We start from the raw sequence: 24776 nt of genomic DNA, 5'->3' as shown, positions 1-24776 counted from the left end.
AATACAACTTGGAGAAGTAATATCCTTGAACAGCTCCATATTTAGCATTTTGAGGGACATCTTCCCATCTTGATATGGCCTTACTTCCACCCATGTTATGTTAAATATTAAGTTTCGTAATTAGCGGGTATCAGAAAACTGTGTTCTCTGTTGGTGTATTGAATGAAAAACACTGTCTTTACCATATTTTTTGTTTTTTGTTTTTTTGTTTTTTGTTTGTTTGTTAATGATAACCAATTCCAATCTGACTAGCAATCATCTTCAAGGCTAAAGTGGAAAGAGGAATTGAGGGGTAACAAAATAAAAAATTATCTAAGTGTAATCTGTAAATAATACCTTAAATGAGACTATAAATAATATTAAAACATTTTGAACTTATTTGTGCCTGATGCTGCAATGGGTAGTTTGATGTTAGTAGTGAAAATGACATGAAATTAATGCACTGGCCATTGACTTGTGCACAAGTCACATGACTGACTATGCATTTTCCCCGTTGCATCCTCTATATTTTTTCGCCAGACCTTACCTAATTTTTTGTATTATTACACCTCTTTTTTCCTTTATCAATCATTGATCTAAAGGTGCTCTGCCAGACAGAGGTACACAAGTTGCCATTAAAAAAAGATAATAATATAGTTGGCATTTTTCATTAATTAAATATTAAGTTGACGATGTCCCATCAGATCGTTTAATCTAAGAGAATAGTGTCCCTCAGTGTTGTGTTTTAAGCATGACCCTGCTTAATAATTATTATACACTAATGACCAAAACTTCAGCATAATCTTGAAAACACGGACAGGAAAATGAAAATATGAGCAGTCACCAAACATCACCATAAATATTTACCTACAGCCCTACTTGTTCACGCTGTGTAGGAAAGGAGTATCCTGGAATGATAGAAGTCGTGGGATATTGATAAGCACATATACTGGTGGCGATATGGTGATAGTATCGCATATGCAAAGTATAAAATGGCAGTACACTGGTGGAGGTGTCATTTGTTCTCAGTTACTTCAAGTGGTAAGCCTTGTTATGTGATTATGGTTGTACGACATGAATTAACAGACTCTGAACATGAATGGTAATTGGAACTAGAGGCATGAGACTTTTCTTTTTGGAAACTGTTAGGAAATCCAATGTGAATTGTGGTGTAACTGGAAGATAAACAAAAACATTACTACAGAACACTCTTGTCTCAGTCTTGTTTGCTCGTTTATTGTGAGCAGAGTATAGCCTCTTGGTGAATCTGACAACATATTGGCATAAAGATGCCATTCTGGACCCTGTGTTGCAGGATAGGATACTTGGCTACCTGAAAGCAGATCAGAGAGAGATCAAAGTCTCATTATCTTTGGATGTGCCACAAATTGTCATTTTGAGACTTTGTCGATGATTTCAAGACACAGGAGATGTTAGTTATAGGCCAGTACAAGTCGCACAAGAATAACCACTCTACAGCAGAACCAATATCTGGCCATAACTGCCTGACGATATTGGAGTAGACCAGCAAGACTAGCTGCAGAGCTTGCAGTTGCCTCAGGAGTTGCTGTTTCCTGGCAAACTGTGTATCGGTGGCTAACTACTGCAAGGCTGTTTGCCAGAAGTCTGGCTATGTGTATCCTGCTCACTCCAGTGCAGACTGCTCATGTGTTTTGTGGAGTCAGCAACATCACAATCGTGTCCACGAATGACTGGAGGAATGTGCTCCTATGAATCTCACCTTATTTTGCAAGAGATTCTCATTGAAAATTACTCTGGAGATAACCTGATTGCCAGCGAAATGGTGTGGGGGGCACGATGTTGAATGGCTGTACGAACCTGCACATCTTCGTAGGTGGTCGGAGGAATACTGTAAACCATCAGAGGTAAAGAGATGATGCACAGTTACTACATGTTCACCTTTTCAGAGCCGAACTTGGTCCAAACTTCATCTTATGATAACATCCGTCTGGATAGAACTGCTCTGGTTGATGATTTTCTTGAAGATGAAAATACTCGTTGCATGGGTTGGCCAGCAAGGTTCCCAGATCTGAATCCTATTGAACATGTCTGGGATGCATTATGGAAGTGAAATGTATCCCTTCAGCCTCCACCAAGGACACGTCCAGAGTTGTGGCTAGTTGTGGCTGTTAAGGGTAACCATATTCCCTGTTAACAGCTTCTTTTGTTGTGGAAGAGATTTTCCAGTTGTGTTATTTTCCTGCAAATGTGTAACTTACCTATCAGAAGTTTTCTGCATTATCTTTAGGGCACTATTGTATGCCAAATGTCTAGTAATGAAGCTGTGGCTTGTTCATTAATTCTTCCGACATTCTGATAAGGCAATATGTCCTCTTTTCATGATTGTGCTTAACTTTTGGACACTAGTGTAGCTTAACAATCACAGTAAGAGAGCCTGTGGAGGGCTCCTTATTTGTGGGTGATATCTCAGTTTGTTGTTTTTCTTATAACTTGCAGGAATAAGGCCCCTATTGCACTGTAAAATATCTTTACCCAATATCTTTTATAGAATATATAATCTTTCATGCTTTATGGGGTGCCTTCATAATATCTTTCATGAATGTTAGTGTTTTATCCTAGCTTTTAAAACATATTTGTCAAAACAATAGTCAAACATTTTTTTTACTGAAAAAGTATTTGTGTTCATTTTAATGATTTATGTCACGTTTTGAACCCTCCTGAAATTGAATGAGGGACACCATTTTAAATTTTAATCTTTCTGAACCCCATTTTATTTATATATTTATTTTTTAAATTAATTTATCTAGTTGTCACATCTGAGGGATCTGAAAGCACAGATCTCTCTACATTAAACATTTTAAAGCACATCAGTCACAACATGATGTGCAGACAGAAATCATCTGCCATATGCTGGTATTGGAAATATTTATTGGTCGAGCATCAGTGAAAACATTACTTTTCACTTTTAAGTGTGCTTCAGTCAATGCTCACAAAATTATTTAGCAATTATACCAGTTTTGACTGTCTAGTCATTACCAGTACCCAGACAATATTTACAGACTTTTGATAATGACTGGATAGTCAAAAATGGTATAACCAATAATAATTTTTGGATCAGTGATTGAAATAAACTTTATAGTCATTCGCTTCAGTTTCATCAAGTCTTGGTTGATAATGCTTGCCTGATGTGTGCATTTGTTAGGCCATTTTATCTGGAGGGACACAATAGTGTTCTTTATGAGGATATTAGGTTGACCTCGGGGACCTGCCGCATTCCTAACATTTGTGCAGAAGCTGGTGAATTGCCACTTTCTATCTGGCAGCAGCTCCTGTAACATGTAGCTGTAAGCCCAATGCTGTTCACACCTATGTACTCACAATCAGTCATGCTCATACAGTTCCAATAAACTATTAATTGCGTATTAATTTGTGTGATTTCATAGCGGTGTCAGGTGTTTGGAGAAAAACTGAGTAAGTGAATAAGGTATGAACTGCAAACAATTATACTAATGTGTATCATATAGGTTCTATCTCTGAAAACGTTCAAGATAGACTATGCCATCAGAACTTCTTTGCTTCAAATGAACATTTTTGCTGCTTTCCAGGATACCAAAATCTACTCCTTATTAAAATGGCACCCATAATAGTGAGAGGAGGGAAGCACTTTAATTACTACTGACACTAAGCAAGAAAAATATACGGTATCTCAAGTTCTGTCTGTAGTTGGAAAGTGGTAATAGTGAATTCTCAATCATACCATCAGAGCAACTTAATAATTTGAGCCTTCACCATTCACAAGTATGAAGACAAGTGAAACTAGAAAAATTCAGTCACAGTTAATGAAAGTTCACATAGTAATTTAGCTGTTCAATATGATGAGATACTCAACTTTATCCTTGGGGGTTGTTGCTTCAGAAAGTCATAAATCCTTGCATCACTGTAGTAGCAATTTTGAAATAAAACGCAAAGTCTGATATATTTATTGTCATGTATTGTGACTGATAACCAAGTACATAGGTGGAATACACATTGGCCATCTGACAGCCTCTGAAAGACTCTCACACAAACCACTTCCAAAAGACAAAAATGCAGGCAGGAAGACCCTATAGCTCATGTGTCGCTTCATTTTATATAAAACAAAACAATTGAATATGTTATCGAATTTGAGATTTACAAAATAACAATTAAAAGTCATGAGATAATTTTGGTTACGTGTCTCAAACAACAGGCCACAGGTTGCCTGCCGTACATGTTCTAATATTCAGTTTAGAAATGTTTACTTAATTTTACATATAATTTCAGTGAATTTACTGCACAACAATTTAAATTATATTTTAGTTAATTATACAAATTACTTTGAATGAAATATTACTAACAGTACTTTGGTTTGCTCTCAAGTAGAGCTATCATTTTAGATGATAATAATGAATGAACATTGTAGCTTTTCAGAAATAGGGAAGAGGTAAGTTTTCAAGAATATGGGGCGCAACATGATTGGACAGTTCACATCAAGAAATTTCAAAGTTGAATAAATATTAAACAGATTATCCACTTTAGCTGCTAATATAAATTGGGTAGTCTATTAATGTGAAATTGAACCTGAGGTAATAAACTCATTTGTACTAATTTATTAAAGGGCAGTTTGTTACTGTAACTGGGTATAGACATAACAGTATAAAGTCCAGAAAGTTGAAAATTCAAGCCAAAATGACCTCTTCAGAGCTAAAATGACCTCTTCAGAGGATGTTGACATGAGGAAGGAATTTCAGATAGGATGGGAAAGTAGTCCCATTTCATTTACACTCATAATAATAAAATCTGATGGCTGAGGAAAAGTCAAGTTGCATGCTTATGTTTGTTTTGAGGAGAGTAACTGAGAAACAGTCCAAAGGCTACGACCTGCAGCTGAAAAATTACAAATGAAAAGTTTGAAGGAAAATGGTTGTAGTTATGACACTTAACAGTGATGTACTAGGCACTGTTCTGATCACTGATAAATCACAGGTGTTGTTCAGCCTAAGATTTGTGGGACCATCTGTTTATATTAGTGGAACTAGTGCAAGTTTAAAGATTCACAGGCACATTCTGTAAGTAATCTGTCATTTAAATACTCATCAAATATAGGAGGAATAATTCCTTTGGTGTTTTGTTTGGAAATAGTTTTTTTAAGTGTGTGTTCACATATTTAATGTTCCACTCCCTCTGTTGAATAAGTTCTCTGTTGCTTGATTTTTAAATGACTGACCCTGAGACTGAAAAACTATTTGCTATGCACAAATGGAATATTTTGTAAATTTTACAATGATCAATTAGTGGAAAATCGTATGGTATGCCTATACTTGGATTACTGTATATGAAGTTGATTTGGTTTACAGTGGTCATTATTTTTTATCTAATGGCTAGCAAAATGTACTCTTATGGATTTTTGATGTTGAAATGTGATTCTCTTTTTTTCCAGTCATACCTGTACCGGAAGGAGACTAGTGATGATGCAAACGTACCTCATAATATAATAGGAAGAACAAGACGCAGGAGGTCAGGTCATGCCATTTTTGTTACATATGACATCACTAAGGTACCAAAGAGACCTCGTGAAGTTGCTGTGAAATACTTACAACTCAAATTCTTAACAGGAGAACATTACAGAAAAATGCAAGAGGTACATTTATACTTGCAATACTGCCCTTATCTTTTTTTTCTCTTTCGGCTTCTGTGAAAATATCTGGAAGATGAACACCACAGTCAGCTACTCAGTAAGTGGCAGTGTGTGTATGTTTACAGTGTGGGATTGGAATCAGGCATAAATTACACATACATTACAAAGGTGAAGAAGATCTGAAGTTTAAACTCTTAGACTCAATTCTTGGAAATTTGTTTGAACTAAGTTTGTGGACACTTGTATTATGTATTTAGAGAGCACCGAGGTGTTGATCGACCAGTATGCCATCTGCTATAAGGCATTGCGTGCTGAGATATTTGGTAATACACTCCTGGAAATTGAAATAAGAACACCGTGAATTCATTGTCCCAGGAAGGGGAAACTTTATTGACACATTCCTGGGGTCAGATACATCACATGATCACACTGACAGAACCACATGCACATAGACACAGGCAACAGAGCATGCACAATGTCGGCACTAGTACAGTGTATATCCACCTTTCGCAGCAATGCAGGCTGCTATTCTCCAATGGAGACGATCGTAGAGATGCTGGATGTAGTCCTGTGGAACGGCTTGCCATGCCATTTCCACCTGGCGCCTCAGTTGAACCAGCGTTCGTGCTGGACGTGCAGACCGCGTGAGACGACGCTTCATCCAGTCCCAAACATGCTCAATGGGGGACAGATCCGGAGATCTTGCTGGCCAGGGTAGTTGACTTACACCTTCTAGAGCACGTTGGGTGGCACGGGATACATGCGGACGTGCATTGTCCTGTTGGAACAGCAAGTTCCCTTGCCGGTCTAGGAATGGTAGAACGATGGGTTCGATGACGGTTTGGATGTACCGTGCACTATTCAGTGTCCCCTCGACGATCACCAGTGGTGTACGGACAGTGTAGGAGATCGCTCCCCACACCATGATGCCGGGTGTTGGCCCTGTGTGCCTCGGTCGTATGCAGTCCTGATTGTGGCGCTCACCTGCACGGCGCCAAACACGCATACGACCATCATTGGCACCAAGGCAGAAGCGACTCTCATCGCTGAAGACGACACGTCTCCATTCGTCCCTCCATTCACGCCTGTCGCGACACCACTGGAGGCGGGCTGCACGATGTTGGGGCGTGAGCGGAAGACGGCCTAACGGTGTGCGGGACCGTAGCCCAGCTTCATGGAGACGGTTGCGAATGGTCCTCGCCGATACCCCAGCAGCAACAGTGTCCCTAATTTGCTGGGAAGTGGCGGTGTGGTCCCCTACGGCACTGCGTAGGATCCTACGGTCTTGGCGTGCATCCGTGCGTCGCTGCGGTCCGGTCCCAGGTCGACGGGCACGTGCACCTTCCGCCGACCACTGGCGACAACATCGATGTACTGTGGAGACCTCACGCCCCACGTGTTGAGCAATTCGGCGGTACGTCCACCCGGCCTCCCGCATGCCCACTATACGCCCTCGCTCAAAGTCCGTCAACTGCACATACGGTTCACGTCCACGCTGTCGTGGCATGCTACCAGTGTTAAAGACTGCGATGGAGCTCCGTATGCCACGGCAAACTGGCTGACACTGACGGCGGCGGTGCACAAATGCTGCGCAGCTAGCGCCATTCGACGGCCAACACCGCGGTTCCTGGTGTGTCCGCTGTGCCGTGCGTGTGATCATTGCTTGTACAGCCCTCTCGCAGTGTCCGGAGCAAGTATGGTGGGTCTGACACACCGGTATCAATGCGTTCTTTTTTCCATTTCCAGGAGTGTATATTGGAGAAGTATTGGGTCAAAGATGGTTCAGGTGTAAAAGTTTGAAATGTAAGATTTTCAATATCATTATTTTTCCCATATTCTATATACTTACTCCCCAATTTATTAAATGTCTGATGATACGAGAACATGTAGAAGTTTTCTGGATTACAACTCTGGAATGGTTCTGTGTCAGTTGCTTTAAGAAGATGCTTTGTGTGTGTCACTGCTCCATTTGTGAATATACCAAGACTCTATCAGTCCAGATTCCTTCCTTCCATCTCTCTCTCTCTCTCTCTCTCTCTCTCTCTCTCTCTCTCTCTCTGTAGTAACACTGTTCACGTTTACGTCGCACTTTCTCTGTAGTAACACTGTTCACGTTTACGTCGCACTTCACTTAGCGTAGACCGGGACTGTGTCCTAGGCATGCCCGATGTTAACTGACTGGGCACGGCCCGTGCTGCCGGAGTTGTTGTTGTTATGCCGGCAGAGGTCGCGCCCGAATTCTCGCGTGCCCTCTGGTGGACGGGACTCTACTTGCGGCCACTACCGTCCGTGACACGCCGTGCCAGTGTGCGCCTCCCGCGATCTTTCTGGTGGCTACTGCACTCCTCCTCCTTCGGGGGGTGAAGCCACTGTGATCCACTGCATCGGAAGGTGGAGTGTCGGGCAGGAGCTATGACCTCCATATCCATTGGAAGGCAGGAGTCGAGGGGATCTGCCAGCCCTCGAGCCGGAACCTTCGAATACGGCTGGAAGTGAACTACACAAAGAGGCCCCCGTCGTACCACAACTGGAGCCCGGGACAGAACATGCGACAAGCTGTCGAACTCCGGATCCTGTTCCACCTCGGGAGGGGCAAGACCCAGTGGCGAGGACGATGGGGAAGGGACGACCACAGGTGAACCAGCCTCCTGAGAAACCGGGCCTGCTAGGGGGGCCGGCTCTTGCTGGGGCATCTCGAACGATGGCGATGCCGGTGCTGGAGCTACTGGAGGCTGCCAAGGCTGAGAACCATCGCAATGTGGCAGAGTCACAGCGGGGAGAGGAGGTAACGTTCCCTGCGAAACCAACACAGGTGCCGGCAATGGGGAAGCCGGTGTCAGAGAGGTCGGAGGGTGGGTGCCCGAACGTGGACGTAGCTGATTTTGGTGACGACGTACCACCCGGTCCTCCGCCTGCAAGGTATAGAGCCGGCGGCCATTTCGGCGCAGGACCACCGCTGGTATCCAACGTGGATTGCGACCAAACCCACGGGCCCAGACCGACATACCCAGTGGAAAGCCAGGTACTCCGTTTTGTGAAGACTGGCAAGGACCAGGCTGGAGGAGGTGCAGCAGAGTCCTAGGTTGACGCCCATGGAGGAGCTCTGCGGGGCTGCGTTCTCCCTTTGGTGTGGTCCGGTATGCCGTCAAGAAAAACGTCAATGCTTCCTCCGCAGGAAATTCGTGCACATACTTTTTCATCTGCGTCTTAAATGTGCGCACCATGCGCTCGGCTTCCCCATTCAATTGTGGATGGAAGGGGGGAGAGCAAACGTGCCGAATACCGAAGCGCCTACAAAAATCCTGGAATGTCTGCGAAATAAACTGCGGTCCATTGTCCGAGACCAGGGTGATTGGCAGACCTTCCACAGAAAAGTGTCTGGATTGCAACTTCTGAAGTGGTTGAGGAGCAGCGAACCACATATGGGAATCGGGAATAAGCATCAATGACAATGAGCCAAAAGCCATTGAGAAACGGGCCCGCAAAATCGATGTGAACACGTTCCCATGCTTGGGTTGCCGGCGGCCATGAAGAGAACGCTGCCCTGGGAGATGCTTGTTGGCTCGCACACTGGGAACAGGCGACCACCAAGTGCTCAATTTCTCTGTCAATACCAGGCCAGTACACATGTCTGCGGGCCAAGGTTTTAGTACGGGAAACACCCCAGTGCCCCGCATGTAATAACGTGAGGACCTCCCTTCGTAAACTTGCAGGAACAACCACACGAGGAGCTGTATCATCGGTAGCCAAAAGGAGAACTCCTTCCAAGACCGCGAGGCGGTCTCGTAGAAGAAAATAATTACGAAGAGGGTACGAGGCCCGGCCCGGAGGGCGGGATGACCACCCCTGCTGAATGAGGCGAACTACTTGCCGGAGAACCGGGTCAGCTGCCGTTTCCCTGGCGACGCGAGAACTAGTGATCGGGAAGCCATCAACCGCTTGGCGGGACGCCACATCCAAATGAAAACACATAATCTCCTCTCGATCGAACGTAGGATCCGGGCCCAGCAGAAGACGGGAAAGAGCGTCGGCGTTGGCATGCTGTCCTGTAGGGCGAAAATGAATGTCATAATGGTACTTAGAGAGGAACAAGGCCCAGCGCTGTAGTCTGTGGGCCGCCCTATCCGGAATCTGAGAGGCGGGGCCAAATAACGATATTAACGGCTTATGGTCAGTGATTAACTAAAACTTCGTGCCATACAAGAAAGGGTGAAACTTGGTAACAGCGTAGACAATGGCCAAAGCCTCTTTTTCCACCTGGGAGTAATGGGCCTGCGCGGGACTAAGCGTTTTAGACAGAAACGCCAGTGGTTGTTCGGAACCATCTGTGTTGCGATGGGCCAGGACCGCCCCCACCCCATACTGCGAAGCATCTGTAGCCAGGACCAATGGCTTATGGGGATCAAAAGTAGCCAAACAAGGGGCTGACGTGAGGAGGCCCTTCAACGAGGTGAATGCTCGCTCGCATGCATGTGACCAATCAAAAGGAACACCCTTGTGCAGAAGGCAGTACAGGGGGTGGGCTATAGTGGAAGCCCTGGGAATGAACCGGTGGTAATAGGCTATCTTGCCTAAAAAAGCTTGTAACTCTTTCAGCGAAGCGGGCCGAGGAAGGTTGACGATACCTTGGACCAAACTTCCTAGTGGCTGGATGTCGTGCTGAGAGATGGTGTAGCTCACATACTCATTGGACGGTTGGAAGAAGGTTGACTTATGTAGGTTGCAACGCAAGCCCACAGACCTGAATTTGAGAAAGGGGGTGCGAAGGTTGTGCAAGTGTTCCTTCGTGCTGCGGCCAGTGACAATTATGTCATCCAGGTAATTAATACAATGAGGGATTGTCGACGTGACATGCTCAAGATAACGCTGGAATATCGCCGGGGCACTGGATATTCCAAAGGCCAACCGCTGGTATTGGTAAAAGCCAAACGGGGTGTTGACGACAGCCAGCCGTTTGGAGTCCTCATCAAGTGGTATCTGATGATAAGCCTCCGACAAATCGATTTTCGAAAAATATTGGCCTCCCGCCATGGCAGAGAACAATTCATCAGCACGAGGCAAAGGATAGGTGTCCACCACCAATTGGGCATTAATGGTGGCCTTGAAATCGCCACAAAGACGTAATTTTCCCGAGGGCTTCCTTACAATAACGAGGGGCGAAGCCCACTCACTGGAAGAAATGGGAAGAACGACCCCTAGGGCTGTCAGCCGGTCTAGCTCTTCCTTTACCTGAGGGCGGAGAGCCAAGGGGATCTGCCTCGCACGTAGAAAACGCGGGCGAGCTGACGCCTTCAACGTTAAGTGAGCTTCAAAATCTGAAACACGCCCCAGGCCCTCCTCAAAAATATCTGGAAAGTCTGAGATCAAAGATTCCAATGAGTGATAGGGAACATCTTCGGAGACCAACTGTATGGTGTCAGCGATAGAAAAACCGAAGCTTGAAAGGCATCCAGGCCAAAAAGGTTAGCGGAGCTCGCATCACTGTCAACAATAAAAGTAATAGGCTGAGTGACTGATTTGTAAGTCACGTCGGTAGTGAATTGACCCAGTAGGGGAATGAACACTTTACCATAATCGCATAGACGCCGGTAAACTGGTGCCAACGGGGGCAATCCAAGGTCGGAATAAGTTTGTGCATTCAACAACGAAACTGCCGCGCCCGTATCTACTTGCAGTTGTAACCGGCGCGACCGAACCAACACCTCGATAAAGAGTTTGCGTGGCGATGCGTGGGAGCCTGGCCCGATGAAACTTCCTGAATGTCAATGTCCATGTCCTCTGTACCTGCTTCCTTCGATTCTTTTGAGGCTGAGCGGCAAACTTTAGCAGTGTGGCCTTTTTTATTACATTTGCGACAAATGGCCCAACGCTGGGGCACCCTGACCGATCATGATGTATATAGCACGACGCACAGGACGGCAACAGGGGCCGGCGGCCGGAATTCTGTTTACGCGCCGTGCGGGAGCGGCCGTAATGGCCGGATTGTACTGCTCGCATGTCGTCCACCCCGGACACAGTGGACGCGGCCGCGCCGCCCTGAACCGCCGCGACGTCGCACCACGCTTCCAGCTGTTGACCTGCTGCGTGAGAGACTTCATACGGTTGGGCAATGGACAGGACTTCCTCGAGGGAAGGGTCTTCTAACTGCAGGGCCTGTTGCCGGACCTCCCTATCAGGGGCCGAACGAACAATGACGTCGCATACCATAACGTGGGCATACGACTCTCGCAACTGCTCCTTGACAAAATGACACTTGCGACTAAGACCGTGCAGGGTAGTGGCCCACGCCCAGTAAGACTGATGGGGCTGTTTATTGCATTGATAGAACTCGACCCTAGCCGCCACAACATGCGTGCGGCGGCGATAATATGAAGACAGCAGTGAACACAATGCGTCAAAAGACAAGGATGAGGGTTCCTGCAATGGCGTTAGCTGCCGCAAAATTTGATACGGCGAGGGAGATATCCAAGACAAGAAGAGAGCACGACATACCTCCGCATCGGCAACATGAAACGCCTGGAAATGCTGCCGAAGGCGATGTTCATATGCGTCCCAATCCTCCGCCGTCTCGTCATACGGGGGAAAGGGAGGAGGGAACGGCGCTGGAGCAGACGGCGTGGAGAGCAACGCCGGAAGCACTTGTTTCATGGTGGCCATGAGCTCCGTCCGCTGCGCAACCAAAACCCGCACCAAATCCTCCATGCCATGGAGAGGCTGCGAAACCCGGACGACGACGCAACACGCGAAAGAAAGACCCTACTCATTGCCAATTGTGTAGTAACACTGTTCACGTTTATGTCGCACTTCACTTAGCGTAGACCGGAACTGTGTCCTAGGCATGCCCAATGTTAACTGACTGGGCACGGCCCGTGCTGCCAGAGTTGTTGTTGTTGTTGTTGTTGTTGTTGTTGTTGTTGTTATGCCGGCAGAGGTCGCGTCCGAATTCTCGCGTGCCCTCTGGTGGACGGGACTCTACTTGCGGCCACTACCGTCCGTGACGCGCCGTGCCAATGTGCGCCTCCCGCGATCTTTCTGGTGGCTACTGCACTCTCTCTCTCTCTCTCTCTCTCTCTCTCTCTCTCTCTCTCTCTCTCTCTCTCTCTCTCTTTTTATTTTTTTAAAAAAAAGCTGTGAAAAGCTGCGAATAGGCCATCTGAGGACCACATTCCAGTTCCAATTCTTCTTTCTGTTTTCAGACCTTTTTGAACCAGTCTTTTTAGCTATCCTGCCTTGGAACCCTTCCAGTTTCAGTACCTTTTCCCTAAAGGCTTCTCTGTTGCTTATATCTTCTTTTTTATTTATTTATTCATATGTTTCACACACAGTTCAAAATTGCAGGTATATAGCATTAGTAATATTATATATAACAGGAATATGAAAATACAAAACTTCATACAAAACTAACTAAATGTCAATATCTAGGTTCCTAATCCAGATAAAAGCCATATCATCAGCTTTCATGAGGTTGCTCCAACTCCCCTGTTAGGAACGCAAGGGAAATTCGTCTCTAAAGCGCTTGATTGTCTGTTTCGGAATCTCTCAGTCACAAAATGGAGACTTGGTAGCACGCCATTTATAAAGAGAGTCTGTGCGTCACCCATGCCCAGTGTGAGCTCTGTTCATTATGACCCAGTTTCTTGTCGAATTCTGTGCCAGCAGTAACACAATTATATTTTCAGAATCACTTAAGCTCTTCAAGATTTTCAGTAAGTTGACAGCTTTGGTTCCACAGGCCTCTCACACCAGTATTACTTGCATCCAGCTCTTCTGCTTGCCGTAATGGTGGTTTTCTTGAATGGAGTCTATTTCGTCATAAGCTTGGTATATCTTCCTGTATGGGTAATTCCAGGTTCTCCTACAACTTGTGGTATTCTGTAAGCAAGGCCTCACTTCTGCGGATTGCGGGTGGATAGATGTTGCTCAGCAGAGGAAGCCAATAAATCGGTGTTGGTCAGATTGCCCCAGTTATTAACCACATAGTGTGGTCCTACTGGAGATCAATCAAGTTGATATGGCAGCTGTTGAGCCACACCGGGGACACAATACTCGGCTGCTGAGAAGACCAGTGCAATGGGTGAAGTGCGCAAGGTATCTGCTGCAGCTCCCCATGCATTCCATACAATTTTTGAATAATATTGTTTCAAGTTTTTATCTTGGCAGCAGTATTTTCAATATGTTTTCTGTATGAAAGGGTACATTCAAGGGTTACACCAAGGCACTTAGGGTAATTGTTACAGCCAAGAGTGTTTCTGTTAAGTTTCACTCTGAGATCCGCATTAGCTTGTTTGTTTGTCAAATGGAATGTATATACTTTAGTTTTACTTGTACCGGGTGTAAGTCGCCGCTTTCTAAAATGGCACTCATAACGGCTTGATCTTCTGTGAGAATTGTCTCCGCTTGTCCAGGATCCTCGGTTCTACAAGCAAGAGCAACATCGTCTGCGTAGCAGAATATTGTCGAACTGGTATTGAGGAGAGTCCAGATATACAAGTTGAATAATAGGAGGCTAAGAGGGAGCCCTGTGGTAGACCATTACTTAATTTCTTCTCCTTGCTCACATTTTCTCCCAAGTAAGCATCGAAATATCTATTGTTTATCATGGTGTTGATGAGAGTTACAGTTTTTTGACATTGGATTGTTTTTAGTAATTTGTGTATCATCCCTTCTCTCTGGATTGTGTCATATGGCGCACTTAGCTCTATTAATGTGGCAAGATGTCTTCACGTTTTCTTGAAAACCAGCCTCTATGAAAGTTTTTAAGGCCTGTACCCGGTCGCAGCAACTTCTCTGAGGCCTGAAACCCGCTTGCTCAGCTTAGATAAGTTCCAGAATGAAGCTGCTAATTATGTTACAGATGAGCCTCTCCAAGAGTTTATAAATACAGCTCAAAAGGGAAATTGGTCTGAAACTCTGTGGGTGGTCAGCTGGTTTACCTGGTTTCAAAATTGCCACTATTTTTATTCTCTTTAGCTCATTGGCAGTGATCCACTATCTAGGATCTTGGAGAAGAAGCGGACCAACCCTTTTTTTTTCCACCCTTACCCATGTTTATCAGAAATTCCGGCTGCATATTATCCAGACCATGTGCTTTATTTACCATCTTTAGTTTGTTTCAAAGCCTCATCCAATACAGTCAGTGAAAATGGTGAAGAGAAATTGGATTTGTTTGGGCACTGAGAGGGGCGAGTTCTTGTTTTATTTTAGAAGTATGTTGTTTGTCATGGGATGATGTAGATGTTTCAGCTATATGGTTAGCGATTTGATTACCTGAAATACCAGGTTTCTGCCCAGGTTTGTTGGAGGCTCTGCCAAGCTTACACAGAAGGCTCCATGCCTTTTTACTTGAATGTGTGAAGTTTGCATTGTCTATCATCTCACACCATCATATTCTTCTAGCAGCATCAAGATTCCTGATTCCATATTGTTTCTTTCTAAACCCTTTCTTAATCCATTGAAGGAGCTTGTTAGCTTGTTATGGACTTTTTACTCTACAAATATTTGGAAGTCATATTAGTTAGTCTACTGCCTTGCATCCGAAATAAATGTCCAAAAAACATGGGTCTTCTTTTTCTCATTACATTTGAAATACATTCTATATTTTGGTATATTTCAGCATTACTTTGTAATTTCCAACCTTCTGCTCTGTTTCATGGCCCTCATATTTTTCATGTAATTCGCCTTTCTGGTGCTTCTAATTTATCTAAATTATTGTTTAGTGCCAGGCATTCACTTACGTATAGTCATTCCGTCTTCACTGCTGTATTGTAATGCCTTATTTTTGCATTCTGTCTTATTAATTTTTACTGGTCATGTCTTTGGTTATGAAACATGGTTCTAGGGAACATTTCTTTTAAGAAAATGAATTCACTCAAAAATCGTCCACAATAATATGGATGATGGCAGTGGTATGGCCATTAAGTATATATGACCATACTTTGACAAATGGATGACAGAGAGCTGTGTTGTATTCATTTATTATTACTACTGGTTTTGTTGATAAACCATCGTCCTGGTATCTGTAGCAACACAAAAAAAGAAAGCAAGTACAGAAACAACAAAAGACACACATTGTCGTATTATAAATAACAGAACATCAGTAATACTTATGAAAGAGTAAACAATAGGATGTCCATGTCACACTAATTGAGATATGGAAACATATTTATAGATATAGTCATTACAACTGTGCACACATAGCAAAGCAAAAATTTATAAATATGAAACTGAGACCCCATTCAGTAGTGACAGAGTAACTGAATGTTTGTAGTCAAGACATAAATAGCTTGGATACTGGAGATGAGTAACCAGAGCACTCACAGCCACAAAGAGGAAGCTAAATAGGTGACATTATTGATATGAGCAGTGCCATATAAATTAATACAGTTTTTTTATATAATTGCAAACAGAAGTGTGAAACTAGCACAGCTGGTCAAATAAGAAACCAAATACAACAGAAATAATAACTGCTATCATTAAACATTTTGTTTAGTATTTGGTATGGAAAAGCTACTATCAGGGTTACACAACAAACTAACGATGTTCTCACCAAACGAAAGCGCTGGCACGTCAATAGACACACAAACAAACACAAACATACACACAAAATTCTAGCTTTCGCAACCAACGGTTGCTTCGTCAGGAAAGAGGGAAGGAGAGGGAAAGACGAAAGGATGTGGGTTTTAAGGGAGAGGGTAAGGAGTCATTCCAATCCCGGGAGCGGAAAGACTTACCTTAGGGGGAAAAAAGGATGGGTATACACTCGCACACACACACACACATATCCATCCACACATATACAGACACAAGCAGACATATACTTGAGTCTGTATACGTGTGGATGGATATGTGTGTGTGTGTGAGAGTGTATACCCATCCTTTTTTCCCCCTAAGGTAAGTCTTTCCACTCCCGGGATTGGAATGACTCCTTACCCTCTCCCTTAAAACCCACATCCTTTCGTCTTTCCCTCTCCTTCCCTCTTTCCTGATGAAGCAACCATTGGTTGCGAAAGATAGAATTTTGTGTGTTTGTTTGTGTGTCTATCGATGTGCCAGCGCTTTCGTTTGGTAAGTCACATCATCTTTGTTTTTAGATATATTTTTCCCATGTGGAATGTTTCCCTCTATTATATAACAATGTTCTCAGTATCATGATAATAGCATTTAACATGTAAAAATTCAGCATCTTATCTTTTGCCAAAAAGAGACAAAAGTAGCAGATAACTTTCAGACAAACAAGTAAATAATTTTATGCAAAGATGTTTAATTACCACTACAAAGTAACTCAATATCTACAAGTACTATATACTAGCAAATCACATGGGACTCGGACTGTAGAGGGGAGTCTTGTTCTGCCATATCAGCTGTGGTGGCTGAGCAAGCAATACACATGCTGCAAGCATGCTCCAGTGAAACTGGTTCTTGCCGTGCCATTCTGAATAAATAACTTGTTTCCCGTTATCCTTCTGAGTTGGACAGCGACACATTGAATGTTCCCAGTCGTAGTTCCTTTTCAAAGGTTGTGTGTGCTTCCCTCAGTGGCAAGCATATGGGTCAGTGTCACATTCCCTCATGCTCTCAGTGTTTCTAGCAGCATTTGCTCTTTTTTTGTCCACACTGGTTGGCTATCTGTTTTGCTTCTGTGTGCCGTGTTGTGCATGCGCAGCAGTGTGGTGATGTTCCGGCTTTGCTCATGGGGTTATCTTTTCTGGCTTATTCCATTCACACTATTGACAATGTGCTTCACACAGCATTTGGGAAACCCACCCTTCTATCCTTCTTACCCTGCGTGTGATGGTTTGGACGGTACCTTTCCAGGTGGATACTGGCACCTCTTCTCCTCTCAGTAATAGTTCTACTTATGTGATGCCAAGCTCTCCTTCACTTACTCATTTCAGAGGAACGTTGTGGCCTATGGGGTCATGAAATTCTGGTGTGGAGCATACTTTTGATGGAGCTCTTTTATAAAAATAAGTCCTACACACTTTCATTTTTGATGTTTTATTCTAGCACAATGGAAAACATTTTAGGATTATATGCTTTCAAGCAATTTGGGTTTTCCATTTCTGAGAATGTGCACTCGTTCTCCCTGGATATTCAATTTTAAGACATTGAAGATTTGACAGCCTCCTTTTAGTAATTTTTTGCTCCTGATTTGGGCTGGGAGGCATCCGTCAAGGTACACTTTAACTTGTAGGCAGGTTTGGCCTTCTGATTTCTCACATGATCTGGGATTTGGTGAAGATAATACTGGACAGGTTATGGCCGCTCTCAGTGTCATCACCCCAGTTTCTTGAATGTCACTGTGCTTCACCCCTCGTCATTGTTAAAAAACTGAATGGCTCTCTCAAGTTGTGTGGCGATTTTAAGGCTATGAATGACCAGTTGATTGTAGATCCATTTTCAATGCCACCACCAGAGTACCTGTTCTCCAGGATTCAAAAAGGAGACTGTTATATGAAGGTTCTGACCAACCCCATCCTCTTGTTGCCCTGTGTTGAACTTAATGATGTTTGGAGTAAGTTAGTAATTTGGATGGCTAGTCACATTTTCACAGTACTTGGCACATTGAAATAATGACACACTGCAGTGACTGATAGGGACAGTCAAATTTTAGTAACCAGTTGTGTTGGCAATAAAAATCTCATCCTTTTTTTTGTGTTCTTTGTTGTATGTTGATGGCTCGTTGTTCTCTTCCTTTCTGTGGTTCATCTTTCTATAAGTGTTTAGAGGATGATCTGGTTACTACTGCAATAACAGTGTGAAATCTGGTCGACTTTCTGCAGAGCTATACATATATTTCCAGTCATTTCACTTCACTGTACAAATCAATAAAACACACACAACTTGTTCTCCATCCTCACACTTCAGACTCAACAATACAACCAGCTGTACAAAAGAACAAAGATTTTCCTCTACAAAATGTAGCAAAGAAATTACTATCATATATCACTCTATTTATGCAAAATAAGCTTTGGGACATACATTTCATAAATAAAATACAATTAATTGTCTATCATTTTTGAATGTCCATAATTATCATTGTAATTACATTAAGTATCTATAAACGTTGACATTTAAGCATTTTCACATAGCTTTGTAGCAGTGTATTTTTGGTATTTACATCTTCTCCGCAGTATCGTTCACTTCATATGATCCAAGATTGGGTAGTACATTTATCTCACTGTAACCAGTTTTATTGCAGTAGCCCCCCCCCCCCCCCCCAAAAAAAAAAGCATGAATGTGAGAGAAATTTTGATACAAAATAATAAAACTGGTTATCCCAACACCTTTTAGGGTATACAAATTAATATTCAGTGGTGCTTCATTATATGTACAACATTTTGACTCCCTTAGCATCACCACTTCATTCAGATGAGGTCAGAAACAAAGTTCTGTTTTACTAATTTCATTTCTTGCAAATTTTTCAAAAAGAAATGCAAAGTCTAACTTTTTACCTATTGATCACTCTCAAATTATTACCAAATATTATGTAACATATATGGGATGGGCAAAATATGGTACATATAACAGTAATTATATTTAGCATGACAGTAGAACTTGAATTTCAAGAGAATGTCTGTATACCAATATTTATAAATCTGTCTTTAAAAGGTGAAATATCATTGATCGGTAATGTCCTGTGATCAAAAGAAAACACATTATTTGAAGTTGTTACGAAGAAAATGTAGCAAAGTGCTTTAGATCACAGGAGAGAATTAATGTATTTAGTTAGGAACTATCCTATTTCTCATAACACCAATGAAGTGTCTTTGCAACAACTTTTTATACTGTCTTACTTCTAAATTTATCTTTCATAGAGAACACTGTACTCTCAGCATATAAAAATACGCTATAACAAACATTATTTCTTGCTCTGTTTTGCAAGACCCTCAAAAGATAAATTTAACAGCACAGGGAGAAATTAAGAATGGATACACCAACTAGGGAAGGCACCACTCACCATGTGGTGTGCCTATCAAAGTCAACAGGCCCCCTACCTATTCCATGTGCAAAATTATCAGTTTTATCACTCATTTAGTCCTTTACTCTTTGATTGTTACAAACATTTCACATTTATTAATTGATGACTAGCTCATTCTTACCATGTTTTCTTGAAAACTGAATTATTTTCTTATTTATGTAAAAAATATTCCCTATAAATTATGCCAAAAATGTCAACAACACTGAAATCTGCTTTAAAGTGCTGTTTGTTAACTATTTGTCACTATTAAATTTAAAATTCTTCTTACATGGATGCAATGGGACAACATGAAAATTCAAGACATATACAAAATAATATCAAACAAAAAAATCTATAATAGTAAACACAAGTAAATTATATACAGAACAAGAAATTTCAGTTGTTTTGTAAGAAATGATTTGATGCCTTCCACACACATTCCCAAAACTAGTACACAAAAAAGTCAGAGTTTCATTGGATGACAAATAATTCTATACACCAAAAGGAGATGCTCTAATGCTCATTTTTCAGCTTCCAGAGTCTTTTTTATCCTTATAACATGACTAAAAAACATAGAAATGACACAAGTACTAATTCATTATACACCACAAAGAAAGTTATATTAAGAACTGAATAAATGTTCAGGAATTAATTGAGTCTTTCACTTAAAGCTCACTCTAAACAGTGACAAATAACACTGTAAAAAAGTAAACTAATTACTTCTCATGAAAGAACGTAATAAAAAATACAAATCATGACTTATTTACAGTATGCAGAAGCGTAACACAACACAAGCAAAAATAGTAAGTTACTACATTTCAATTGTTTGCACAAAAAGTATGAAAAAATGTAGCTACAAAGTTCTTTGCTTATGATAGAAAACATTTTGTTTCTACGACATTCCAGTAAGAGTCTTTTTCATTAGTTATCTTTACCTTTTTGTGTGTATGATTTCAATGAGGCAACATTTTTAGCTCAAGAAGCTTTTTTGATTTAGGATAAATCAGTCCTTAGGCATTGGGATGTGGGTTCTCAGTGACCTCAAATGGACCAATATACACTCCTGGAAATTGAAATAAGAACACCGTGAATTCATTGTCCCAGGAAGGGGAAACTTTATTGACACATTCCTGGGGTCAGATACATCACATGATCACACTGACAGAACCACAGGCACATAGACACAGGCAACAGAGCATGCACAATGTCGGCACTAGTACAGTGTATATCCACCTTTCGCTGCAATGCAGGCTGCTATTCTCCCATGGAGACGATCGTAGAGATGCTGGATGTAGTCCTGTGGAACGGCTTGCCATGCCATTTCCACCTGGCGCCTCAGTTGGACCAGCGTTCTTGCTGGACGTGCAGACCGCGTGAGACGACGCTTCATCCAGTCCCAAACATGCTCAATGGGGGACAGATCCGGAGATCTTGCTGGCCAGGGTAGTTGACTTACACCTTCTAGAGCACGTTGGGTGGCACGGGATACATGCGGACGTGCATTGTCCTGTTGGAACAGCAAGTTCCCTTGCCGGTCTAGGAATGGTAGAACGATGGGTTCGATGACGGTTTGGATGTACCGTGCACTATTCAGTGTCCCCTCGACGATCACCAGTGGTGTACGGCCAGTGTAGGAGATCGCTCCCCACACCATGATGCCGGGTGTTGGCCTTGTGTGCCTCGGTCGTATGCAGTCCTGATTGTGGCGCTCACCTGCACGGCGCCAAACACGCATACGACCATCATTGGCACCAAGGCAGAAGCGACTCTCATCGCTGAAGACGACACGTCTCCATTCGTCCCTCCATTCTCGCCTGTCGCGACACCACTGGAGGCGGGATGCACGATGTTGGGGCGTGAGCGGAAGACGGCCTAACGGTGTGCGGGACCGTAGCCCAGCTTCATGGAGACGGTTGCGAATGGTCCTCGCCGATACCCCAGCAGCAACAGTGTCCCTAATTTGCTGGGAAGTGGCGGTGCGGTCCCCTACGGCACTGCGTAGGATCCTACGGTCTTGGCGTGCATCCGTGCGTCGCTGCGGTCCGGTCCCAGGTCGACGGGCACGTGCACCTTCCGCCGACCACTGGCGACAACGTCGATGTACTGTGGAGACCTCACGCCCCACGTGTTGAGCAATTCGGCGGTACGTCCACCCGGCCTCCCGCATGCCCACTATACGCCCTCGCTCAAAGTCCGTCAACTGCACATACGGTTCACGTCCACGCTGTCGCGGCATGCTACCAGTGTTAAAGACTGCGATGGAGCTCCGTATGCCACGGCAAACTGGCTGACACTGACGGCGGCGGTGCACAAATGCTGCGCAGCTAGCGCCATTCGACGGCCAACACCGCGGTTCTTGGTGTGTCCGCTGTGCCGTGCGTGTGATCATTGCTTGTACAGCCCTCTCGCAGTGTCCGGAGCAAGTATGGTGGGTCTGACACACCGGTGTCAATGTGTTCTTTTTTCCATTTCCAGGAGAGTAGATATCAGAAAATGTTTTTTAACTAAAATGTTAACATTTTAGATTTCTCATGTGATTCAACCAGAATATAGTCTCCAATGTTGAACTTACTAATTTTGATCTTATTATTTTGTCTTTTCTTTTGTATCTCTCCCCACTTTTTCATGGTTCTCTCACAACTCCCTCCCCTTTCTCGAGCAGACATGACAGCACATGGTGGATAATCTATTAATTTAGAGATAACATTTGCTGGTTTATTGTGATACATAACTTCAAAATGTGAAAATCCCGTAGAACTGTGTAGCAAACTATTTGGTACATCTTCAAAATCACTGATGTATTCATACCATGTAGGGTGCTTGTGGCTACAACGTAAATGATTAATTTCATGCTTATATCTCTCTGCTTAATTGGATAAAGGATTATAAACTGAAATTAAAATGTGTCTAACACCAGGTTTTTCTATGAATGACTTCCAACACTTAGGTAGAAACTGTGATCCATTGTCTGACAGGATTAATTTAGGTTTTCCTATATTTTTGATGTAACCTTTTTCAATTTTGGCAGTAACCTCCTTATTTGTAGCTTTTCTGACAGGATATAATTTTATAAATTTGGAGAAAACATCAACCATAACAAAAATATAACAATAACCACTTTTACTTTTTGGTAAACTCCCATAAAAATCCACAGCAGCTAAATCCATAGGTTTCTCAGGTGAGACTTAGTAGTTGAATATGGATTGGGGGTAAGAAATGAAAGAGGAAGCCGCCTGGTAGAATTTTGCAGAGAGCACAACTTAATCATAGCTAACACTTGGTTCAAGAATCATAAAAGAAGGTTGTATACACGGAAGAAGCCTGGAGATACTGACAGATTTCAGATAGATTATATAATGGTAAGACAGAGATTTAGGAACCAGGTTTTAAATTGTAATACATTTCCACGGGCAGATGTGGACTCTGACCACAATCTATTGGTTACGAACTGTAGATTAAAACTGAAGAAACTGCAAAAAGGTGGGAATTTAAGGAGATGGGACCTGGATAAACTGACTAAACCAGAGGTTGTACAGAGTTTCAGGGAGAACGTAAGGGAACAAATGGCAGGAATGAGGGAAAGAAATACAGTAGAAGAAGAATGGGTAGCTTTGAGGGACGAAGTAGTGAAGGCAGTAGAGGATCAAGTAGGTAAAAAGACGAGGGCTTGGGTAACAGAAGAGATACTGAATTTAATTGATGAAAGGAGAAAATATAAAAATGCAGTAAATGAAGCAGGCAAAAAGGAATACAAACGTCTCAAAAATGAGATCGACAGGAAATGCAAAATGGCTAAGCAGGGATGGCTAGAGGATAAATGTAAGGATGTAGAGGCTTATCTCACTCGGGGTAAGATACATACTGCCTACAGGAAGATTAAAGAGACCTTTAGAGAAAAGAGAACCACTTGTATGAATGTCAAGAGCTCAGATGGAAACCCAGATCTAAGCAAAGAAGGGAAAGCAGAAAGGTGGAGGGAGTATATAGAGGGTCTATACAAGGGCGATGTACTTGAGGACAATATTATGGAAATGGAAGAGGATATAGATGCAGATGAAATGGGAGATATTGTTACTGCGTGAAGAGTTTGACAGAGCACTGAAAGACCTGAGTCGAAACAAGGCCCCAGGAGTAGACAACATTCCATTAGAACTACTGACGGCCTTGGGAGAGCCAGTCCTGACAAAACTCCACCATCTGGCGAGCAAGATGTATGAGACAGGCGAAATACCCTCAGACTTCAAGAAGAATATAATTATTCCAATCCCAAAGAAAGCAGGTGTTGACAGATGTAAAAATTACCGAACTATCAGTTTAATAAGTCACGGCTGCAAAATACTAACGCGAAGACGAATGGAAAAACTAGTAGAAGCCAACCTTGGGGAAGATGAGTTTGGATTCCGTAGAAATATTGGAATGCATGAGGCAATACTGACCCAACAACTTATCTTAGAAGCTAGATTAAGGAAAGGCGAAGCTAGATTAAGGAAAGTCAAACATACGTTTCTAGCATTTGTAGACTTAGAGAAAGCTTTGGACAATGTTGACTGGAATACTCTCTTTCAAATTCTGAAGGTGGCAGGGGTAAAATATAGGGAGTAAAAGGCTATTTACAATTTGTATAGAAACCAAATGGCAGTTATTAGAGTTGTGGGGCATGAAAGGGAAGCAGTCGTTGGGAAGGGAGTGAGACAGGTTTGTCGCCCGCCCTCCCTGATGTTATTCAATCTGTATATTGAGCAAGCAGTGATGGAAAAAAAAGAAAAATTCGGAGTAGGTATTAAAATCCATGGAGAAGAAATAAAAACTTTGAGTTTCGCCGATGACATTGTAATTCTGTCAGAGACAGCAAAGGACTTGGAAGAGCAGTTGAACGGAATGGATAGTGTCTTGAAGGGAGGATATAAGATGAACATCAACAAAAGCAAAACGAGGATAATGGAATGTAGTCGAATTAAGTCGGGTGATGTTGAGGGTATTAGATTAGGAAATGAGACACTTAAAGTAGTAAAGGAGTTTTGCTATTTGGGAGCAAAATAACTGATGATGGTCGAAGGAGAGAGGATATAAAATGTACACTGGCAATGGGAAGGAAACCGTTTCTGAAGAAGAGAAATTTGATAACATCGAGTATTGATTTAAGTGTCAGGAAGTCATTTCTGAAAGTATTTGTATGGAGTGTAGCCATGTATGGAAGTC

The 24776-nt window shown here is 42.8% G+C and overlaps 1 protein-coding gene across 1 annotated transcript in view; it reads left to right on the top strand.

Moving 5' to 3' along the window:
• LOC126190622 (general transcription factor 3C polypeptide 5) overlaps positions 1 to 24776 on the top strand; it is a 78805-nt gene that overhangs the window by 29530 nt on the left and 24499 nt on the right. Inside the window, exon 4 of the mRNA XM_049931035.1 lies at positions 5420 to 5620. Within this exon, the coding sequence (XP_049786992.1) occupies positions 5420 to 5620 (201 nt within the window). The remainder of the gene's footprint in view (positions 1 to 5419; positions 5621 to 24776) is intronic.

Source organism: Schistocerca cancellata, chromosome 6, assembly GCF_023864275.1.
Source record: "Schistocerca cancellata isolate TAMUIC-IGC-003103 chromosome 6, iqSchCanc2.1, whole genome shotgun sequence".
Classification (NCBI taxonomy): Eukaryota; Metazoa; Arthropoda; class Insecta; order Orthoptera; family Acrididae; genus Schistocerca; species Schistocerca cancellata.
Note: the sequence above shows the minus strand (reverse complement) of the source record. Positions and strands in the feature narration are given on the sequence as shown.